At 45.7% G+C, this 22,746-nt stretch overlaps 1 protein-coding gene across 1 annotated transcript in view; it reads left to right on the top strand.

Annotated features, from left to right (window-relative positions):
• Window positions 1-18,167, top strand: part of EDA (ectodysplasin A) — a 350,649-nt gene extending 332,482 nt beyond the window's left edge. Inside the window, exons 3-8 of the mRNA XM_052663527.1 lie at window positions 5,181-5,204; window positions 9,948-10,127; window positions 12,017-12,051; window positions 12,935-12,986; window positions 15,816-15,937; window positions 17,817-18,167. Of these exons, the coding sequence (XP_052519487.1) occupies window positions 5,181-5,204; window positions 9,948-10,127; window positions 12,017-12,051; window positions 12,935-12,986; window positions 15,816-15,937; window positions 17,817-18,068 (665 nt within the window). The 3' untranslated portion in view covers window positions 18,069-18,167. The remainder of the gene's footprint in view (window positions 1-5,180; window positions 5,205-9,947; window positions 10,128-12,016; window positions 12,052-12,934; window positions 12,987-15,815; window positions 15,938-17,816) is intronic.
• Window positions 18,168-22,746: the final 4,579 nt, after the last annotated feature.

The raw sequence follows: 22,746 nt of genomic DNA, 5'->3' as shown, positions 1-22,746 counted from the left end.
TGCCTCTGGTAAAACCTCAGTCAGTTAGACCCTGATAAAAGTTTTCCTTGAGGGCAGACCTTGTTAAAGATAATAAAGAGGTCCAGATATATTTCAAGATGGCTGCTTTCCTCTCCCCTTGCTAGAGGCACAAGAGCATTTTTCTCCAGTTGCATAGTGAGAACTTGGTAGTGCTCTTGAAAGTAAAACACATGAAAGTGTGGGGAACCCCCTAAGACTGAACCTTCTGAGGAGTGTTATCCCTTGATCTACTTGGTCCACACTGAGAATCTAGCAATCTTTTGATTATAGTTTTAAAGTGTTCTTACTGATACTGACTTCGGGTATAGGCTTCTATTCCTAGTCGGCTATAAGTCTCTGTGTCCACTAGTCTGTCTCTCCATCTTATAGAACAGCAGTTTGCCTGGGGACCTCACTTCTCTGATGGATCTAAGAAGTAGTGATTTTAAGTTTGTTCAGCTTTTTTCTTATTGTGACTATGGGAGTGATGGCTTCTAAGAACTTGATGTGTGAAACCAGAAATTGGAAGTATATACGTTTATGTTTTAATTTCAAAGCACATCTAGAAAAACATGAATCTTTTTGAAGTTTCAACTTACCTGAAAATATGTAGAAGCCGTGTGCAATTAATTTAATCCATCGCTTCATCTATAAAATAAGCATAATAATGCCTACTTTGCTAGATTGTTATAAGACCTAAATGAGATATGCTAAGCATCTAGCACAGTGCATGGCTCATATATATTCAATAAATGTTAACTTTAATTATAATATCATTTATCTTCATCAGAATCCTAGGTTTGAATAGAGACAAAGTGTACAAAGTATTCCCTAATTTAGAAGTTAAAGAATCAGAATAAAATGGAACACTTGCCTTATGATCAGTTTGTGGTTGAGTCAGAACCAGACTCAGGCTAGGACTGCTGCCAGCTTCCATGGCCCTGATGCGGTTACAAGACTCCGTTTTCTTAATATCAGAGCAAATAGCTTGCCCACATTAATCAAAACCTGTCAAATCTCAGATTTACTCCTATAAAAGCAATCTAAGCGACTACACACCTGTCTGTCCTACTCTGATGTATTTGTGGATTTTGCCTGTAGAAACCATGATGGTTCCAAATAGAGGGTATTAGAATGATAGAGAAATTAGCCTGTTACCATGGAAACAGACATGTGACACCAGTAGTGCTCTGAGTAGGCATGTAAAAGGTTCTGAAGCATATAGAGAAAATAAGTCAACATATCTAAAAAGATACAGAACAGAGCAGAGGTTACTGCTTTTGCTCTAGGTCAAGGTATTCATATCTAACGGGATAGTTCTAGCTCCCTGGTATTTTCTCTCTAGAAGATGGAAAACCACAATGACCTCGAGCAAAAGAAATGAGAATGGTTGATATAGAACCAGAACTTGGGGGAAGGGAGGGAGGCTCAAGCTGCTGCTGCTGCTAAGTCACTTCAGTCATGTCCAACTCTATGTGACCCCATAGACGGCAGCCCACCAGGCTCCTCCATCCATGGGATTTTTAAGGCAAGAGTACTGGAATGGGGTGCCATTGCCTTCTCCAGGGAGGCTCAAGAGGGAGGTGATATATGTATAATTAGGCTGATTTTCATTGTTGTACGTCAGAAACCAATACAATATTGTGAAGCAATTTTCCTTCAATTAATTTTTTTTAATTAAAAAAAATGAACCAGGACGTATGGGACCATGCTGAAACTCATAAGAATTATTCACTGGCTATGGTGAGCTATATTAGAAAAAGAAGGAACTCCTTCCTATATTGTTGAAATGATGTACTCACTAGCACCTATGGGAAGTGTGATACAATCTAAGGATAATCTTGTCTATACTTATTCATCCTCATTTTTTTCAAGGGATATGCCAAATGTTCACTGAGCAGATAGAATCAAGTGGAAGATGGGCCTTGAGCACCTGTAGCTCTCAGCCCTCTTCACACCATGACCATTTCAGAAAATAAAGATAAAAATTTTATCCCATCACTTCATGGGAAATATATGGGGAAACAGTGTCAGACTTTATTTGGGGGGGCTCCAAAATCACTGCAGATGGTGACTGCAGCCATGAAATTAAAAGACGCTTACTCCTTGGAAGAAAAGTTATGACCAACCTAGACAGCATATTAAAAAGCAGAGACATTACTTTGTCAACAAAGGTCTGTCTAGTCAAGGCTATGGTTTTTCCAGTAATCATGTATGGATGTAAGCTTTGGGCTATAAAGAAAGCTGAGTGCTGAAGAATTGATGCTTTCGAACTGTGGTGTTGGAGAAGACTCTGGAGAATCCCTTGGACTGCATGGACATCCAACTAGTGTATCCTCAAGGAAATCAGTCCTGAATATTCATTGGAAGGGCTGATGTTGAAGCTGAAACTCCAATACTTTGGCCACCTGATGTGAAGAACTGACTCATTTGAAAACACCCTGATGCTGGGAAAGATTGAAGGCGGGAGGAGAAGGGGATGACAGAGGATGAGATGGTTGGATAGCATCATGGACTTAATGGACATGAGTTTGAGTAAATTCCGGGAGTTGGTAATGGACAGGGAGGCCAGGCATGCTGCAGTCAATGGGGGTCACAAAGAGTCAGACACGACTTAGTGACTGAACTGAACTGAACTTACCTCACACAATATACCAAATCTATACCAGATTAATTAAAAGATTTAAATACAAAAATGAAATCATGAAAGAACCAGAAAAAATACAAAGAGTTACCTATGTAAAGCTCATGTATCCAAATTTAAAATAACAATATAGAAATGTAGTTACTGACATAGAAGAAAGGTATCAAGCAACAAGATCCCATTTTGTGAAAATACCTACTTATATGCATAGAAAATTTCTAGATATACATAAAGTGTTAATAAGGGTTGTTTGTGAGTAGTTTTTTAAAGCTATTTTTTCCTTTTTGCTCCTCTTTTCTATGTATGTATATATGCATGCATTTATATGTGTGTAATAAGTAGATATTTCTGGTATAAAAATAATAGAAGTTAATAAAAAAAATTCTTAACTTCCCTTTCCCTCCTTTTCCTTCTACGGTCAAACTTCCTCCAGGAATGTTTTTTTTCCTCAACTAACCAATATAATTCCTTAAGTCTCCCCCTTTTAGTACTTTCCCGTTCAACTGTAAGTTCTCTGAGAATAGACTTGTTTCATTATGTACTGTTCTTCCTTCCTTGGCATGCTCAGTAAAGACTGGTTGCCTGGTGATCATCTAATTTTCTCAAAGCCTTCTTCAAAGTCTGATGTAACAGTGAAGTGAAAGTCACTCAGTCGTGTCCAACTCTTGGCAACCCCATGGACTATACAGTCCAGGGAATTCTCCGGGCCAGAATACTGGAGTAGGTAGCAGTTCCCTTCTCCAGGGGATCGTCCCAACCCAGGGATGGAACCCAGGTCTCCCGCATTGCAGGCAGATTCTTTACTGGCCGAGCCACAAGGGAAGCCTAACAACTGGAGTGGGTAGCCTATCCCTTCTCCAGTGGCTCTTCCCCACCCAGGAATCGTACTGGGGTCTCCTGCATTGTAGGTGGATTCTTTACCAACTGAGCTATCAGGGAAGCCCACAGTGTAACAGTAGCAACCTTTTAACCAGCTAAAATGGTCCGAAGCTTGGCCAGGGCTAACACAGTCTGTCTATGAGGGCAGTGTCTGCAATGGCTGTCGTCTCACTGGTCTCCCAGGCTGAGGTAACCAACTAGTTAGCTGGTAGCTGGTTGATGGGATTAGGCCTTTCTATGTAAATCCTTCCACAAATAGCTTTCTTATTCAAGAAGGTGGCCCTTCTCAAGCTGCCTCTTATTTAGTAATATCTGTCTAGCTGTGCTTCCTTGCCAGAACCTCTGTGTACAGTCTCAGTGCTGTTAAAAACAAACATAAAAGATAGGCAGTAAAGAAACTGGGAGGAGAGAGAGAAAAAATGAGGATAGAAGAATGGAGGATCATGACCTTAAATGCAGCAGGTTGCTAAACCCAACCATAAACATTCCCTGCACATAATAATACCTACAGTTGCACGTGAAATTATTTTGCCAGGAAAGTCTACACAGACATCGGTTTTCAAGGGACTGATGGCCACACTGGCAGCCCTCCAAGTTAGAGACTATGACTTCTGATTGAGTCTGCTTAGACAGAATCTCTGGTAGAGCAAGCTCTTACTAGTAAAGATCATTCAGGCTTGCTGCAAGAATAAAATAAGATGACAGATGGAAATATGTTTCATAGTCTATAAAACAATATACAGCAAATGCTTGATGTTCTTCTTGTGAGCTCCTGAGGGCACTGACAGGGGTTTAATGTGGTCCATTAGAGTCTTCATGGGAGTTTGGAACAGATTTCAAATACCTGCATCTAACGAAAACGAAATCCCCCTACAGAGTGAAGTGAATTGTGTCCCCAGTAGGGAAAAACATGCCTGCATGTCTGGAGACAGCTAAACTGTGTATGTCTGAGGAGTGATTGTTACCTAACTGTATGAGAAAAGCCTTGGGTTTTCTGAGTGCCCTCAATTGATTAGAATTGTTTTCTTTAGAAGTAATTCCCCAGAAAATGCTTGTGATTTCATTGTTGGTGTAACTGTTGACACTTCTTTTAAGGTGTCTGTTAACTTCTGATAAACTACAGTAGGAGTTCATGTGGCCCCCATGTGAATGTATTATGGCTGCACTACTTGTATAACTACCAATTTAAATAACGGCAAGGAAGGGACTAAAAAGTAAACTGCTACTGCTCTGCTCCTTCCATGAAAATGACCCTTTTTTCGTTCAAGCTTCAACACGAGATTTCATATCAGTTCCTGACCTGAATGTGTGTCTCAGGACTTGTACAACTAATGGAATGCTGTCCTAAGGTTGTTGAGTTCTGCATTTCTGGACATTTCATTTTTATGGAGAAGTACTCATTCCCCCACTCCAAAGACTAAGCCTGAAAGATTTTTCTCCCTAGGAAAGAATCTTCCTTGTAACTTTATTGTTACAACAGTCAGAGACAGATTGGGGAGGTCTGATAGTTGTTAGATGCCTTGCCAATAACCTGACCCTCAGCTTGGGGCTCCCTCAAATTTGCAGTTTCTTAGTGGTCCCTCCTGTGAACATCTTGAAGAATATACACTATCTGTTAATTTGCAGTGACTCAAATATCCATTTTTTCTTTTAATAGGTCCTGTTAAAAACAAGAAAAAGGGTAAGTCAATCTCTTGATTTTATAAAATTGCCTTCATGTCTTTTCTAAAATTAGAAGAAAAAAATCAAGGGAGAAGGATTTTTATACTCTTTCAGTGCTGTTTGTCCATTATTTTACTCAGTCACATGTGATCTTCTTGAGTACTATAGTTTCCAGGGAATAAGAAATATCTATCATTTTTCAGTGATAATCTATTAAAGATAGAATTGCTTCTTAGCAACTTATATAAGTTGTTTTTGCTTTTCTTTCTTGTTCCCTCTTCCATACAATTCATTTTACCTCTCTTTCCTTCATTCTCCCTTACTCTTTCCCCTGACCTTCTCTTTTCTCTTTTTTTCCACTCCTTTACCAAATCAACGACCAGGTATGAATGATGTCCTGAGAGATGTCAGTACCCTCTATTTTGGCCTAAAAGCTATCCCTCACCTATTTCTCAAGTAGTCAGGGAAGATATTTCTTGCTCTGGCATTTCAGTATATTCTTTATGATGGAAAAACTTGGCTATAGTAGTACCCTGACCTTTTAGTCTTTTCCAAGAAGCTTCTAGTTGAGCGGATCCATTGTACTATTGCTGGGTCTGTAAGTCTCCAGTGTACTTGCAATGGGAATGACCCACGAGTTTGTACAAGAGCTTGCCTGCTTGAAAAGAAGAACCCAATGACAGATAGGTTCCAAAAGACAGGACCAGGCAATATGGTTCACCCTTTCGGTCTAAGAAACCCAACCTTGAAACCAGTTTTAAGTACCTATTTGTTTTTGTGTTCTGACCTGGGAGGAAAATAGAGTGAAATTTATGATTTTTTCATTAAAATATTCTAAGTGAAATAATTCTGTTAACATTTCTGGAGCTTTATAGAATATATTATCAACCCTAGATTAGACCCAAAAACACTGGCTTCAGCTGCCTCCTGACACTTCTCTGGGCACTAGGGTACTCCAGTGGCTTGAGGTGCTATGGCTCACATGGGAAACTTGTGTCCCTGTTGGATAGAGGCTGAGGAGTGGCCTGGCCCCTGAGGACCTGAGCTGAGCAAAATTGGGAAATAGCCAGAGAACTGGAATCAGTGAAGAAACATTTCTCTGTGGGGCCTGGGCATTCACTGAGCTATTCTGTCTTTTAAGAAAGTAAATTTGACTTTCAAGTGTGTAGTTTTCTGTTCTTGTCAGATCCCTTTAAGACAGAAACTTTAACAAACCTAGAAATCTCCCCTGGCCTGGACAATGACACCCTCTGCTCCTAACATGAGCCCAGGGGTGACTTCTTTTTTTTCTTAATAGGTAGCCTCAAGAGTACTTTGTAATGATAGCTACTAGGGGTTTTTTCCTACTCACTCATTCACTAGACAGTGAATAAGCATCAACTGAGATACAGAGATGAAGATGAATGGTTTCTGCCCTCCAAAATCTCCCAGTGTAGTTGGAATCATGGAAGAACACACAAATAATTGTATTATAGTATTTAAAAATTCAATCACAGAAGCATGAGCAGGGTGCTTGGGAGAGCACAGAGAAAGAACAAGTAGTTCTCCCTGGGGAGTGAGGTACCACATCTCAGAGGAAATATTATCTAACCTGGACTTTGAAGGATGAGGGGAGAAAAGAGAAGGGGAAGAACGTTCTAGCAAAGAGAACTGGCAGGTCTCAGAGGTATGAAAGAACACGTCATATCTGGGGAAACAGCAAGTAGGCTAGTGATTTACCCACATACAGGGCATACGTGTGGTGGGGAACAGCACCCAGTTCAGTGTCAGCCAAGGGATGACCCCGAGAGAACACTCTTGGCAGTGGTAATAGAAGGCAATTGTCTAGGTGAGAAGCTCTGGAATTACAGACTCAGGAGATCCCAAAGCTTCTGGTAGTGACTCGAATCGCTGCCCAGCACTACTACCTGGTACATGGGCCATTATTGGGAATAGAATGCACATGGGCCTTAAACATTTGCCTTGGCTAAAAGTGATTTAGAAGCCATTTAATATGGATTTCCTTGGATACAATGAGTAGGCATGTGCCTGAAGAGGTAAACTGATTTGTTCATTTCATGTCCATCCTTTAATGGAATTTTCCCCCTCCCATAACTCTCTCTCCCCACTCTTAGTTCATTCTGTCAACAATTTGAGTGTCACTAAAACAATATGTGTATTCTTCCATCTAAGACTACACAGGGTAACTTGATACGTACAAAAGTCTCTGGGCTTTTGCATCATGAAGTGCTCTGTTAAAGTAAGGAAATCCAGAGAAGAAATGCAATACTCTAAAGTCATCCTCTTAGGCCAGGGGTCATTTTGTGCATGCTTCTCTCTGGGCCAATTTTCTATAAGGATGCAAAGATGAAAAGTGCACTTGCCTAAACCTGGTTGCAGAGAAGCAAAGACCACCAGCTGCAGAACTAGATCCCAGAAGGAGCTATTTCCCAGATTCCTTCTAGCATTTTCATAAGTGAACATTCTCTGTTTACACTTCAACCAGTATTCTCTTTCACTAGAGGAGTTTCTGGCTCTGATTCTTCCAAAATTACATTAATAATCACAGGAGACTCACAGTATTGCTACTGAAGTTCACACTACCCGCAGAACCCCCTCTAGCTCAAAAATCACTGTTAGGCCTAGAAATTCTGTGACAGGAGACAGCCTACTATGTACCATCCCATGTGTCTGTGCCACCCAGAAAAGAATGAGAGAAGCAGCCTTCATCATCAACTAGGGAGGTCTCCTGAGTCTCAGGGGCAAGTCAGTCCTCCTTGTGGAACCTCAGTCTTGCCAGGAAACAGAAATCATCGAAGCCAAGCTCCTTATTCACTGATGGAGAAACTAAGGCTCAGGGAGAAGAAGGAATTTGCCCAGAGTATATGTCCATGGCAGAGCTGAGGCTTACAGACTTATCTCCCGACTACAGATTCCCTGTTTTTTCCACTACACTAGGTGGAATTGAAACTTGGGCACTGAATAAGCCTGACTTGGAATCTGCCCAAATCTGAAGGGAGATGGCTTTCCTGTTCAGCATCTTAAAATTGGCTAGATCTCGTAACTGGGCAGATTCAATCTTTTGCTGCTAAGTGCAGGGAAAATGCTAAAACTCCTGCCTCTTCCTGGGAGAAAAGCTCTCTGTACTTTCCTTACTTTCCTCCCTGGGGAAGGGGCCCCACAATGACCTTGTTGTTTCATTGTAAATGCAGATGTGGTTAGACATGGACAACTGACCTCTTGAGTGGCGTTGCCATGGGGATTGGGTTTCTTGAGTGTGGCATTCTCCTTAAAAGAGAACCTGATGAATCAGAACAGGATTCTCTAGTCTGCGAGTCCAGGAAGCCAGAAGGCAGTGTCAGGAAAGAGGTATTTAAGTGAGACTTGACGGGGCTATATTTTTAAAGGAAGAAATATCACAAGTGAAGACACCACGATGGAGGCTGGGGAAAGGCTCCCATTCCTGGGACTTCCACAAGACTGTGAAAAGGCAGGGAAGTGAGGAAGCAGCCGCCCTCCTGCGACCACCTGCAGTTCTTGAATTGGACTGCACAGAGGAGAGGAGGTAAACAGGAAGGACTGGAGCTTTCAGTTCAAGGCCACAGTTAGAACCTGGTTAACATAGTTCTGGTGGGAATATGGGAAGGACTGGAATGTGGAATAGAAGGCTGAGACTGCTCTGAAAAGAGAGCAAGGAGGAAATGGGGAGGATCTGGTGGCTTGATTAATAAATACATTCAAGAATAGGGCCTCTGAGGAAAGAAGACTCTGGGAAGCTAGATTATTTAGCCTATAAAAATAGAAGTGGATAGGTGACTTAATGTCCTTGAGCACGTTAGGGTTATTGTCTGTATGATGGCAACTATTCTTTTCTACCTATACAAACGATAGTATAAGAGCTTAAACTTCCACAGGAGGAATTTCAGTTCAATATACAGAAGAACTTCCTAACAGTGAGGGGGTGATAAACATTGGAACATGTTACCAAGGGATTCTGCAGAATTTCCTTTCCCAGAGCTCTTTAAAAATAAGGTTTAGAGAGGTGAGCTGAGAAAGCAAAACCTGCCTGCTGCTTCCTCCACAACTCAGCTCCCTCTTGTCTCCACTACCCCTTCTTTCCTTATGTTACTTGAGCCTTCTCTCTCTCTCTTTCTCTCCTCCCTCCCCCCACCACCTCTCATCTTCCCAGACTCCTTCCAATTCTACTTTCCAGCCTCATCCTAGCTCAAGTCCCTGTACATCCTGACTCCTAGAGGAAGTCCTTCCTGGAGCTGATAGTCATCCTAAGGTCAAGCTGGCCTCCGAGCTTGCTAGCCTCATCCACATCAAGCCCACCAACCTGGATAGTAAACATGAGAGCCACGCTCTGCAACAGTAGCCCAGTTCTCAATTGTAAAAAGTGGCCCACTTTTTAAGGTCTACCCACTTGGTGATTCTGATACTTTGGACTTGGCCAAACGGTAACCTCCTTTTTTAAGCTTCCTGACCTCTCCAGCATTTTGTCCCTACAATTAATGCAACATTTCTACTGTCCTGTGACTGTGTCTGTTTCCACACAAGACCAAATTCCTTGAGGGTCATTATTTCTTCAAACCCAGCCTGTAAATGCTGATTCATGAAACAAAGTGTGTGTGTGTGTGTGTGTGATGTGTGATAACAGTATCCACCTCTTTAAGAGCAGGAACGCCCAGAGGGCCAACTTTGTGTCATGAGAAAGCTGTGGAACTCCTGACAGTACACTCAGTCAGTAATTATAAATGTGATACCGAATCTCATCTTTCAGGAAAGAAGGCAGGACCTCCTGGACCCAACGGCCCCCCAGGACCTCCAGGACCTCCAGGACCCCAAGGACCCCCAGGGATTCCAGGGATTCCTGGGATTCCAGGAACAACTGTTATGGGACCACCCGGCCCTCCAGGTCCTCCTGGTCCTCAAGGACCCCCTGGCCTCCAAGGACCTTCTGGTGAGTTCCTCCATCTCTCCACCGTCCTAGATTCCTTAAAAGTTGTCTAATAGAACAGGAGCAGGTGATCCCAAAAGCAGTTTAAAATGATGGTATGTGGTCTCCTTGCTCAGTGGAGAGCTAGGAATTGGACAAGCCAGTAGAGCCTGCCCTGCTCTAACTTCTTATTTATGGGGCTTCCCAGGAGGTGCTAGTGGTAAAGAATCTGCCTGCCAGTGCAGAAGATGTAAGAGACACTGGTTTGATCCCTGGGTCAGGAAGATTCCCTGGAAGAGGGCATGGCAACCCACTCCAGTATTCTTGCCTGGAGAATCCCATGGACAGAAGAACCTGGTGGGCTACAGTCCTTAGGGTCGCAAAAAGTCAGACACGACTGATGGTGTGTGGTCTCCTAGCTCAGTGGAGAGCTAGGAATTGAACAAGTCAGTAGGGCCTGCCTTGCTCTAACTTCATATTTATACCAACCTGTCAAGGAAGAGATACCTGTTCTTGATCTGTGGATTTTGTCGCCCAATTTCCAGCATCTAGCTTCACATACTGATGTTTGATTAGAAAAAGGCAAAGGGTAGGAATGGGCTTCCCTAGTGGCTCCCAGGTAAAGAACTCACCTGCCAATGCAGGAGATGCAGTTTCGATCTCTGGCCCAGGAAGATCCCCTAGATGTGGAAATGGTAACCCACTCCAGTATTCTTGCCTGGGAAATCCCATGGACAGAGGAGCCCAGTGGGCTACAGTCCATGGGGTCACAAAGAGTCAGACACAACTTAGCGACTAAATAATAACAACAACATGGAGAGGAATGTTGGGGGCTGGACAGAATGACAAGCCGTAGAGTAGTCTCATCCCCTGAACTCTGAAATGGCTTTCCCATAGAGCTAGACCAGTAGTCACTGATAATCAAGGAGTTGGAAACTTATGAGTCACTCAGGCTGTGGAAGAAGCAGACACAGGCACCAAGACCAGTCTGTTGAGGAACCAAGTGCTTACTGTGCTACATCCTTCCCCTACCACGTTGCCCATTTGAATAGCATTTAACCTCTTTGCATCTTTGCCCTTGGGCCCAGAAGGCCATCCCAAAGGCACAGATGCAGATCCAAACCTGCCTAATCAGAGTTGACAGGAGTCAGACTGCCGGGGCTTAGGTCAGCTGCTGTTTCCTTCTCCTGCTCCCCTCATCTTGGGGCTTTTACAGAAATGGACTCTTCACAGCTGATTTCTCTGGGTCCAAGAATACTGCCACAAGACTCATATTCTTTGACTGGTAGTTCAAACAGAGCTAGTCAGTGTCATTGTGGCCCCAAGAAATGCAGTTTGGAATTTTTTTTCATCCCATCTTTCTACAAATATTCATTGCATACTTTCTATGTGCAAGAGATATATTGATTAGTGGTTCCAGTTCTCGTGGAATTTATGTCGTACAGGAGGAGAATGACAATTAAAGAAGCAAGATGTGTACAAATGGCAATGCATTCTACAGAGAAAATTAATAGAAAGAGAACAAAAGGCTAAAGAAGCAAGTACCATTGTCTCGGGGTCCCATGGTGGCAGGAATGCACTCTCCTCTGTCACCATGGGTGCTCAGTGGCACTTGCCTTGGGCCATTGTTGGCGAGAGGCCAGTTTCCTGCTGGGTGCTGGGCGCATTGAAGATGCAGGTCAGGGACAAGTCAGAGAAGAAAGGGGTGTCATCTCCCACTCCAGAGCCCCGCACCCTGACTCCCTGCAGCTTTGAGTTGTGGAAAATAAGGCTCAGCTGATGCTTGGCAAAAGGCTCAGACTGAGCCTGGCTTGGCTCAGACAGGGAGCAAAAGCTCAGTGCCATTGGCTGCCTAGATGAAGAGAAGCAAGTAGACAGAGCATGCCCTCTGACTGGCCTGTCCTATTTTGCAGGTGCTGCTGATAAAGCTGGAACTCGAGAAAACCAGGTTGGCTGGGAATTGCTGTCTTGCTGGGAACAAGGGAAGGCCACAGACCTGAGCCACCCTTGAGTTTGCTCCCTGCTAAGTTTGCTGAGGCTTTCTTTTGTGAGGAGACCCTGGAGGTTCTAGGGGCTTTTCATTCACAGCCCCCTCCCATGAATAGAATAACTTTGCCCCAGGGCCTGCTTTTAGCAAGAGAACTGAGCTGTGGCTATTTTTCCCCATTCCCTAGGAGACAGAGGGTCACCACAGCCAAGCCCAATAGTCAGCTGACATGAGCTGTCAGTGAGGTCTATTCGCCTGGTCCTGGGCCTCCCCAACTACACCAGACACCTTGTCGGCATTCCAACCACCTGACGTCAGCAGCTTAGAAGTTTAAGAATATGTTCTTGAAAATCAGCCAACCAGTTCCAGGTCAAGCCCAGCCTGGCCTTCTGCCTTCACAGCCTGAAGGGCTCCTCCCTAGTCTCTGAGCTTCCTGATCCATCTCTACTGGCAGTTTCCACTGCCTCGCCTTGTCTCATCACGGCTTCTCTCACTACAGCTGTTTGGCCACAGCAATCAATCTACACAGCTGCACGGTGCTGGATGGCTTGCAGGGTATTTTATATTCGTCACCTCAGTTGATCTTCAGACATCTCTGTGAGAAAAGCCAGACAGAGATTCTCAGAATCCCCATTTCACAGGGAAATGAGGCTCAGAGGCATTACATTTGGCAGAGCTATAAAATCATATTACCCTCTAGTAGAAATGTGGCCACTCGCATCCCAAGACAGGGGAGAGGGGTCAGAATTGGGATACAAATGAAGACTAGAAGGTGGCAACTGGTGGCTGAGCAAGCAGCCATTTCTCACAGTGACTACTTTCTCTGTCCTTCTCATCCTCCCAGCCAGCCGTGGTGCATCTACAGGGCCAAGGGTCAGCAATTCAAGTCAAGAATGGTAAGAGTCAAAGTAGGCTCTCTCCCTAAGAAGAGTTTTTTCCTGCCACCACCTTTACCCACAGCCTTCAAATAACCACCCAGCTTAGTTCCTCCCAGACCTCGAAGGTACCCTTGACAGTAGGGGCCATTCTCTACTCCATTTTGCCCTCTGCTGGCTGTTTCAAGTAATTGCTTGCCCTCAGACTGGTTACTACAAATTGCAGTTAGAAGCACAGATTAAAAAAAAGAAGAAGCTGAAAGGGACTTGAGACATTGTCTAAACCAAGGATTCTTGGAAAGTGGAGGCTGAATCAGAGTCACCATTGGGAATACGTATAGTTTGATCAACATTTTCACAATACAAATTATAGAAAGTAGAAATATATAAAATCAAATCTTCTTGTGTGATGGGTCTAGGGTGGCGGGGCATTTCTCTCAGGGAAGTGGGGGGCATGTTAGACTCTGTAGGAAGTATGAGATGCTAGTGTCTGCAAAAATGGGGGTGGATTGAAGGAGGTTAGAAATCCTACGTTTAATGTAATCCCTGCATTTCAAAGGTGGGGAAACAAGAGTGCCAGAGAGATTGGACAACACCATGATAAATCTACTGCCTTACGTTTGTATGGTACTTTAGAGTTTTGTCTTTGATTTGATTTGATCCTCACAACAAAGGTAGGCATTAGCTCCTTTCTACGAAGACAGAAACTGAAACTCAGAAAGGTTAATTAACTGGCCCAAGATTTCCATTAAGAGTAGGAGCTGGGATTCAAAACCACATCTCTCTGACTCTTTCCACTGTACTATGCTACTTCAGTGACGTGTGTGTATACTCCACTGAGTGATTAGCTTCATTTTCTTCCCAAAGAGACATGAACATTCATTAAAGAACAGTGCTTTGAAATAATGTCCAGTCTCCAGGGTATACAAAGCCTAAAATGCATGAACCCCCAGGAGCCTCAGGAAGCAGCAAGCCAGCCAAGATGCCAGATGCTTACAGAGCTTAGAGTAGAAGGGAGGGGCTGTGAGTACAAAAGCAGTAAATGAAGCGTCAGAAACCTGCTGCATGGGGACAACAGCTTCTAAGAACCCAGTCAGTCCTGAACTGGCTGTGCTCTGCTTCCTTAGTGACTGGGCTTGGGTACCTCTCGGACTGCCACATGGATGCCTGACTTCATTGCCTCAGAAACATAAGTAAGAACATAATGGCACCAAAACCCAAACTGTCCTGCTGGGACCAAGTGCCTTGAGACCCAGGACACTGGGTAGGCCATGATCACCATCTATTCAGGGAAGAGTGAGACAGTCAGGAAATAGATTTGTTTAGGTGGCCTCAGTGTTATGCCAGAAGCTACTGATTTTGCTCCCATCATACAAGACTAGTTCCGACCCCTCTGGGCCAATCCCCAGTAGTAGTCTATGCTGATCTTTAGTTCCAGCAGAATCAAGAGTGAGGGGTCAGGAGTAGAAGATTTCCTGCAGAATGGTCGTCTGTGAGGGACAGAGTCAGAGCATCTCCTCTGAACTCCTATCCCGTCTGCTTATCACCTCAAGGGAAGATGGGCACCTTTTCCTCACACCTCGGAAAGGCAGACCTCCCGAGACTAGCCAAGGATGGACTTTCAAAACATGTTTTCTTGGATGAAGAATGGATTTTTTAATTTATTTTTAATTGAAGGATAACTGCTTTACAATATTGTTTTGGTCTCTGTCATACATCAGCATGAATCGGCCGTAGGTGTACATATATCCCCTCCCTTTGAACCTCTCTCCTACCTCCCACCCCGTCCCAGCCCTCTAAGTTGTCACAGAGCCCTGGTTTGAGCTCCCTGAGTCATACAGCAGATCCCCACTGGCGATCCATTTTACAGATGGTAGTGTGTATTCTCTCCATTTATCCCACCCCCTCCGTCCCCCCTGCACACACACCCCCATGTCCACAAATCTGTTCTTTATGTCTGCATCTCTAAGAATGGATGGTTTTGAAGGGAAAAGGCTCCCAAGCCTAAACTGCCTCCTCTTAGGGCGGGAAGGAACATCCCCTTTGCTACAGAATGGAAAGGGAAGCCCTTCTTCCTGCCTCACATGCCTCTCCACTCGCAATGGAGTATTAATGAGAAATGCTTTGCAGCAGTGCCTCCGTGCTCTGACACCCTCTCCATCCATTTGGCTGGTTCTAGGGCTGCGTGGCAGTTGATCCCTCACTTTCATAAAGATCCCTCTGCCCTACATGGCCCTATTACTGGAGGTTCCTTGTCTGGCTGCCATGAAGTCTGACAACCCTGATCCCTAAAGTTCTCTGAGTAGACAGATCCTTGGGCCAAGTGGTTTACTGGGGGCCCATGGAGACTTTCCAGAAAGAAATGAGTGTGGAGGAACTATAAAAAGGAATCTGTTAAGGACAAGAAGAAATAGGGATTCAGGAGCTATGGCTGGTGAGATGAAATGGAATAATAAGACCTAGCCTGCCCCTCAGTGTCTGGATTTTGCCTGTGCAGGTCTCAGAACAACAAAGAAAATAGGGCAGCATGCCCGCCCTCTTCTTACCAGCCACCCCCAATTCCAGTTGGAAGATGTTACTTAAAGATCCTTCCAGACAGAGAAGTCAGAAAAGGAAAGAGAAAGGACATACAGACCCCAGGGGCCTGAAGTAGGCCTGGCTGCCACTTTACAAACAGACCGCTTTCTCTGCTTCTGAATGTTCTTCTTAAAGCTTGGCCTCCTGGGCTGTCTGGGTTATATCGCAATGGGGGTGGGGGTTGTGTACAGCTTGGTATTTGTTGTTTCTATTGCCCAGATGATTCTGACATGTACTGAGTGACTGCCGTTCTCTCATACTGAGATCTTTCAGGTGGAGTACTCAATGACTGGTCTCGCATCACCATGAACCCCAAGGTGTTTAAACTACACCCCCGCAGCGGGGAGTTGGAGGTACTGGTGGACGGCACCTACTTCATCTATAGTCAGGTAGAAGTGAGTACGGTCTCAGGCCTAACTCTTATATCCAGAATGCAGATCCTTTGCATGCCACAGAGGGGCACTGTGGAGCCAGCCCAGACCAGCCAATGGCTGAAGTCCTGGGTTGGGGGGTTGGAGGGAAGACCCACTCGGGGAGGGAGTTGAAAGGAAGGAGGAGAGACAGAAGGGGCTGTTTGGGGTTTTTTCCTTAGCCAGATATGATTGAAAACTGAAAAGAGGCCCCTCCCACACCCTGCCATCTGATCCCCTCCTGCAGGGCCCCAGGCCCTAGCTTCCCCGCTGAGCTGTTTGGTTCTACTGCCAAAACCGAACTCTGTCTCAGTATATTTTTAAAAGTCAGTTCCAGGGTTGCTGAGAACCCCTCCCTCCCCACACCACTGGCTTTATAATGAAGAGTGCTCTTCCGGACCTTCTCTCCACCTCAGGAAAATTTCTGTCTTTCCTTCCTCTTTCTTCCATTTGTTTCTCTACCTTCTGCTTCTCTGTTATTCTTGCTTCTTTAGTCTCCCTTTTTTTCTGTCCCAGCACTTTTCTCCCTCTGTTTGTGTCCTTGTCCCAGCCCAGGGCTCACTTCCCAGGTCGGCCAGTGCCCATCCACTTCCACCCTGTTTTGTCTCCAATAGTGTGGCTCCTCAGAGCTAGAGGTGAATGAGCCTTGAGGCTGGGGCTTCTGTGGGGTGAGGGGCAAGCAGACAGATAGACAGAAAGACGACAAAGCCAGCAGAAGGGTCTCCCAGGAGAGTAGTCAGAGAAGGTGGGTCCTCGAGCATTTGCTGAGCCCACCAAACATCCTGACACAGCTTGGGTCCTGACCCAAGGATTTTTCTTAATTCATTTTTAAAAAGTAGAATTTATGTATTTTTTGGCAGTCCTAACACCTGAATGTGCTGCTGCCTTCTAAACAGTCTATGGAGGGAGCACCCTTTCTTAGAGTCATTTAGGGTGACAGATGGGTGTCCCAAAACCCAGAGGTATGATCCCAATGTCCTATGGGACATTTGTCCTAAGTGCCATTTGATGTGGGGTGGGGATCAAAGCTTGGGGTGGGGTGTGATGGATAAGGTAGTGATGAAGAGAAAAATTAATTATCTGGGCCTGCCCTGGGTTAGAATGAGGGGTGGGCTCAGGCCTTGGACCCCACGCAAATTGGGCAAATCCCCTGGATGTCATGCTACTGAACACAGCTTAGCACTTCCTTCTGTTCGCCAAGTAAAGTTAGTTTTGCCCATCCACGTTCTTTATCTCTTATGTGACGGATCTCTCTCCATCTCTCTGGACCTGTTCTTCTATCAGTAGACGAGAGGACCAAGGGGCACTGGGAGAATCAGTGAGAAATTCAGCAGCAGGGGAGGGGGGCTATAAGCAGAAAGAACTGAAGAACCCACAAATTGCTCCTGCGCCCTCTTAGGGGAATCAATGACTTCTAAGTTTATCTACAAATAGTTCCTAAGGCTAGAAATTGAAAATTGATTCACAGTCATTTGTGTCTGCAACACTGATCGAGCTCCTAGTGTGTGAAGAGAACTGTGCTTCACACTAGGGCCAAAGAGAGCAGCCGGCGGGGGTCGGGAGCTAGGGGAGGTAAAGTGATGAATGAGGCCTGGCTCATTCACCTTGCAGAGTGTCCCCGGCCATGTGCTATTGAAAGGAAGATTTCCAGCTCCCTGAGCCCAATGGAGGGGAGGCAGGACAGTGAATAAGCCTGTCGCCCCACCTGTCCTGTGGTCTGACTAGCGTGTCTTCAGGTGGCACTGCTCCCTTCACGAGGCACAGTGGCAACTCGCATGAGTGGGTCCTGTCTACTGGTCACCAGGGAGGGCCCCACCCTCTCCTTCTGCTCGCCCCCAATCCCTTCTTGTTGCCTCTCCCCCAGGTATACTACATCAACTTCACTGACTTTGCCAGCTATGAGGTGGTGGTGGACGAGAAGCCCTTCCTGCAGTGCACCCGCAGTATTGAGACCGGCAAAACCAACTACAACACTTGTTATACAGCAGGTGTCTGCCTCCTCAAAGCCCGGCAGAAGATCGCCGTGAAGATGGTGCACGCTGACATATCTATCAACATGAGCAAGCACACCACCTTCTTCGGGGCCATCAGGCTGGGCGAGGCCCCTGCATCCTAGATTCCTCCAACCTCGTTTTGCCCCTGCCCATGCCCATACCCCAGGTTAGGGAGCTAGGACTCCCAGAACCTCTAAGTGCTGCTGTGGAATGAGGTATGTGGGTGTCACAGCCGCAGAGAAAAATTTCCCAGTGCTATTTATTCCCCAGTAATTCCAAGATGACAAGGCCAGCTTGACTCTCCAGATTGACCTGGAGTGAACAGGACAGTTGATGAAGCCCCAGGGTTGGTGTGAAGCAGAACCTTCCTCCTTGGCTCCCCATTGACTGCTTCTAGCATGACTATAACCTCAAGGTCCCTGGTGTCATTCTGTTGCACTAAAGTGAGGGGCTTAGGCAGCAGGCGAGAAGTAGCAACAGTAGAGCCCAAACTGTGGGGCAAGCCTTTGACCTCGAAGGGTGCGTGTAGGGTGGGATGGTAACATTGCAGCCTCAGGAGAGGGGCAAGGAGGGAAATGCAGGTGCTTGTTACAGAAACCAGGGGAGAAGCCTGCCAGATGGTCTTCCCACTCTCGCTGATCCGTGTGCCAGCAGTTGGCAGGGCTTTGGGGAGAGAAGCTTTGCTTTTCCTTGAAGCATTTGCAGGGCATGGCCGTACACCTGCCTGTATAAGAACCAGAGGCCATGCTTGGGGCCACGTGTCTTTCACTTTGTTTACAGCTGTGCTCCAAGCTCAGAAAACTGCCCAGATCCCTGCACAATTGTCCCTTTCCCAGCCTGGTGAGAACTCCCATGTTTTTCCTCGCCAGAGCCTACCTCTGTCTGAGACTGGTGCCTATCCCGGGACCTGTGTTTGTGTGAGTCTGAGATACTCTTTAGATTACCTGGGCACAAAGGAAGTTATCCATGTATTAAGCAGCACAAATATTCATCTAGTCGAGTTATGTCTGGGGGCAAAGAGTTGAACTGGATGACCTCCAAAAGTGCCTTCAAATTCTAGTATCTAGGCAGCTGCCAAGCTAGCCTACTAAAATTCCCAAACCCTAGACTGACCCTGGGCATCAGCAAGGCAGAGCTTTTTATCAGACCCAGAAAGAGTAAGAGCTGGGAATAGGACAGGGTTTTCTTCACGTGTATGGCAATCCAAGTGGTCATTAGCGTAGACCTTGTCTGAAAGGACAACAGCTGATGCCCTACTAATCACGTACCACTCCCTTTCTTCTCTCTGGCTCAATAAAACCACAGCACAGAAGAGTCTCCATGGACTCCAGTGCTGCTTCCCTGAATCCAGGCTCAAGAGGAGGCAGTGTCTAGGCAATGGGCAGGCTTGTGCCCTCTAGTCAGGCCCAAAGACACCTTTCCCCCACCCTCAAGCTTCCCATCGAATCATGATAGGATCATGCAAGGGTCTTATTTCTAACTGTCTGGGCCCAGTCTGGGTGCTGGGTCTGTAGCCCAAACCTGAGAGAGCCAGTCTTGTAGAATCTGCTGCTTTCACTCCTGGAACAAATTTCCTTCTGCAGAGAAAGGGAGTAAGGTCCTTCAGGCAGCTGAAATCCACCGAGAACAATTGGTACTCATTTCCCTACTGTGCCTTCGTTTTTTAGGAAACTATGCTGCTTGGCCCTTCAAGGATCAGAGCAAGAGGGAGTGAGCTACTCCACCATTATCTGGTTGCTAATGATAGCCTTCCCACCCCAGATGAGGCCAGCTTGAGGCATGTGTTTGACCCCAGATCCTATAAAGTGCCTTAGACAGTCCTCAGCAGAATCTGATGAGAACCTTTCCTTAAAGTTTATATTTTCCCTATCTCCACGGATAATATTACCAACCCCATCATTTAGACGAGGCTCAGAGGTTGAGTGCTTTGAGCAGAATCTCACCCAATTTAAGTCATACCTGGGGCTTTCAACCAGGTCTGACTGTGAAGCTCTTCTGTTCTTCCCCAGCATTGTTTTGAATTTGGAATCCAAGAGAGAACCAATCAAACTGGTAATATGGACCCCAAATCCTTGAGGGATCTAGGGAGAAACCCAGAGAGGCTCATTTTCGTTCCTTGATGGTCGCGCCTTTTCTCTTGACTGCCAAGGGCTCTGGGACAAAAGAGTAGGCCATTTCTTTGGGAAACTCCCATCAGCCTTAGAGCTTTTGTGTTCAGAAGAAGTATTTTGGTAGCATGCCCAAGCAGCAGGCCTCCAGTACCCACAGAACAGAAACCCCTTGTGTTCTTTCATCCAATGAAAGAACCAACCAATGAACCAGCCATTGGGCACGGAGCCCCTCCTGTGGACAAGGGCTTCCTCTGGTTGCCCTTCAGGCAAGTTAAAGGAGCCGGTCCCTTCCCACAGCTAGAGTGACTCCTTATCTGTTTCTGCCATACCACAGAGACCTCTGTATTACCAGGATCTCTCAGGGATGCAAAGAAAGCCCAGGAGAGGTCTGGATGAGACGAGGGAAGCAAAAGACTTCCTAATTGTGCCACTAAAGGGCATTCTGACACCAACCCTCTTCTCTAGGTATGGAGGGGATTAGAGGGAAAATAGGATTCACACAGGACTCTTATTCATTGTGACTCTTCAAATGCAGCTCTGGAGGGAGAGGGGTGATGAGGGAAGCAAGAGGTAGCTGGGGAGCCCTGTTGCTGCAAAGTTATTGAAGTCATTTACTCTTAAGAGAATGTGGAGCTAGATTCACCCCCTTGGAATTACACCAACATGGCTTTAGAAAGCTGAGGCTAGCGTGGAGGATGGGATGAGGACATTTGTGAGCAAGCGGATGACAGAGGTTTGAAGGAGAATTGCATGGTGGGGGCTTTGCCAGCTGCTCCGGCTCCAACAGCCAAAGCTGGCACAAAAGGCAACTGTTGGGGACCCCCTTCATCCATCCTGAGCCAAATTTCTTTTGATGAGCAACAAAGGGCTAGGAACCCTGAAGGTGAACAAAAAGTTTGAGCCATGTGTGAATATGTGTGTTTTATGTAACTTCTGGTGGATGCAAATAGATTCAGAGAAATTAAGAACTTGAGAGGCCCTTAGAAGTAATCTAGCCCAACCTACCTTCTACCCTACTCATGTGGAAACTGAGGTCCAGAGAGGGAAGGCGACCTTCCTGAGGTGTGGGGGCCCCAATCTCCAGACTCAGCAAGGTGAGGGAGGCACAGTCTGTGTCCCACACAGCCCCCTTCTTTCTGCAACCCGCAGACTCAAGTCTAGAAGTGCTTGGCCCTCTTCTGGAGCCTAGCCAGGGCAGGGAATGCATGGCCACAGCCTTTGTCAGACTGCTTCCTTCCCCAGGGCCCTTCCCCAGCTTCTGCCTCAGGACTCCCCCCCTGCCTGAAGTCTTCCCTAGGCCATGGGAGCACAAAAAAAGAACTGGATATTTTCCCTGTAATCCATTTTAGGGCTCTCTCCAAGTGGAGTTGGGATATGTCATTTCTTGAGTCAAAAGCTTCCAGCTGGGAGAGGGGAAGGGCTGCATGGTGAGGGTGGCCTGGAGCAGGCCCAATGCTGCTTTGGGGATCAGCATCCAGTGTGAGATACTGTGTATGTATATAAACTATACATAATGTATATAAACCGGGATGTAAGTTTGTGTAAATTAATGGTTTATTCTTTGCAAATAAAGCTTTTTCCCCTTGTTCTTAAAATCAGCTTGAGCACTTCCTACCTGCTAGGTGCCTTTTGGGGGGGTTGGGGCGGCTTGTGGGATCTTCGTTCCCTGAACAGGACTGAACCTGCACCCTCAGCAGGTTCCTGAAAGCCTGGAATCCTAACCACTGGACCACCAGGAAATTCCACTACATGCTTCTTTGACACCACACATGAACTGGGAGAAGAACTGAGGCACCCATTTCAGAAGGGGCAGCAGAAGCAAGGTGGTCTGAGTTTCCTGTCAGAACATCCCATATCCTCTCTGTGCCCCAGCCCACATACACCCATCCCCATCACCTGGGTCTTTTCCTGTAACTGCATGTCCAATAGGCTAGGGGTCCTGCAAAAACGAACATTTTCCTGAGCTGAAGACACAGCAGGGAGTCACCCTCAGCTTGAGACCCTGACTTCTGCAACATTCTTCAGGCCTGGGCCCCAAACAGCTTGGGTAGATCCAGCCTCCAGCTCTGCATGATGTATCACTCATTTTGCAGATGAGACCAACATTAAAGAGTTAAAGTAGCTCCCCAAGCTCATTCAACTAGAAAGATTACTTAAACTTTCAAACAACTGTTGACAAGATCCTATAGTGTCAACTTTCTTCTTTAAAAATTAGGAATTTCCCTGGCTGTCCAGTGGTTAAGACTCCTCACTTGCAGGGGGCACGGGTTTGATCTCTGGTCAGAGAACTAAGATCCCACGTGCTGAGTGGCAAACAAACAAAAAATAAAATAGACAAACTTGAAAAAATAACAATAAAAATAGATTAGAATTTTTTTAATTGGAGAAACTTTATTCTAAACATCGAGATGTCATGACATTTAGGGCATTGTTTGCTCAGGGATAAGCAGTGGGCAAAATAGTTGGAGAATAATCTTGTGTAGCTCTCCAGTATACAAAGTTCAATCACATTCAGTATTATCGTCCCACTAACCTTTGAAGTAAGCACTAGAGGAACTATCTCATTTCACAGATGAGGAAACAGACTCAGAGGAGACTGACTGTTTCAAGTCATAGGGTTTGAAGGTGGAGGGGCCTGAATTCAAAGCCCACTGGATCTCAAGGCCTCCAGTCCTGGAGAAGCCTTGAT

This window comes from Budorcas taxicolor, chromosome X, assembly GCF_023091745.1.
Source record: "Budorcas taxicolor isolate Tak-1 chromosome X, Takin1.1, whole genome shotgun sequence".
NCBI classification, from domain to species: Eukaryota; Metazoa; Chordata; class Mammalia; order Artiodactyla; family Bovidae; genus Budorcas; species Budorcas taxicolor.
The sequence above is the reverse complement of the archived record's forward strand: the minus strand, read 5'-3'. Positions and strand labels throughout refer to the sequence as shown.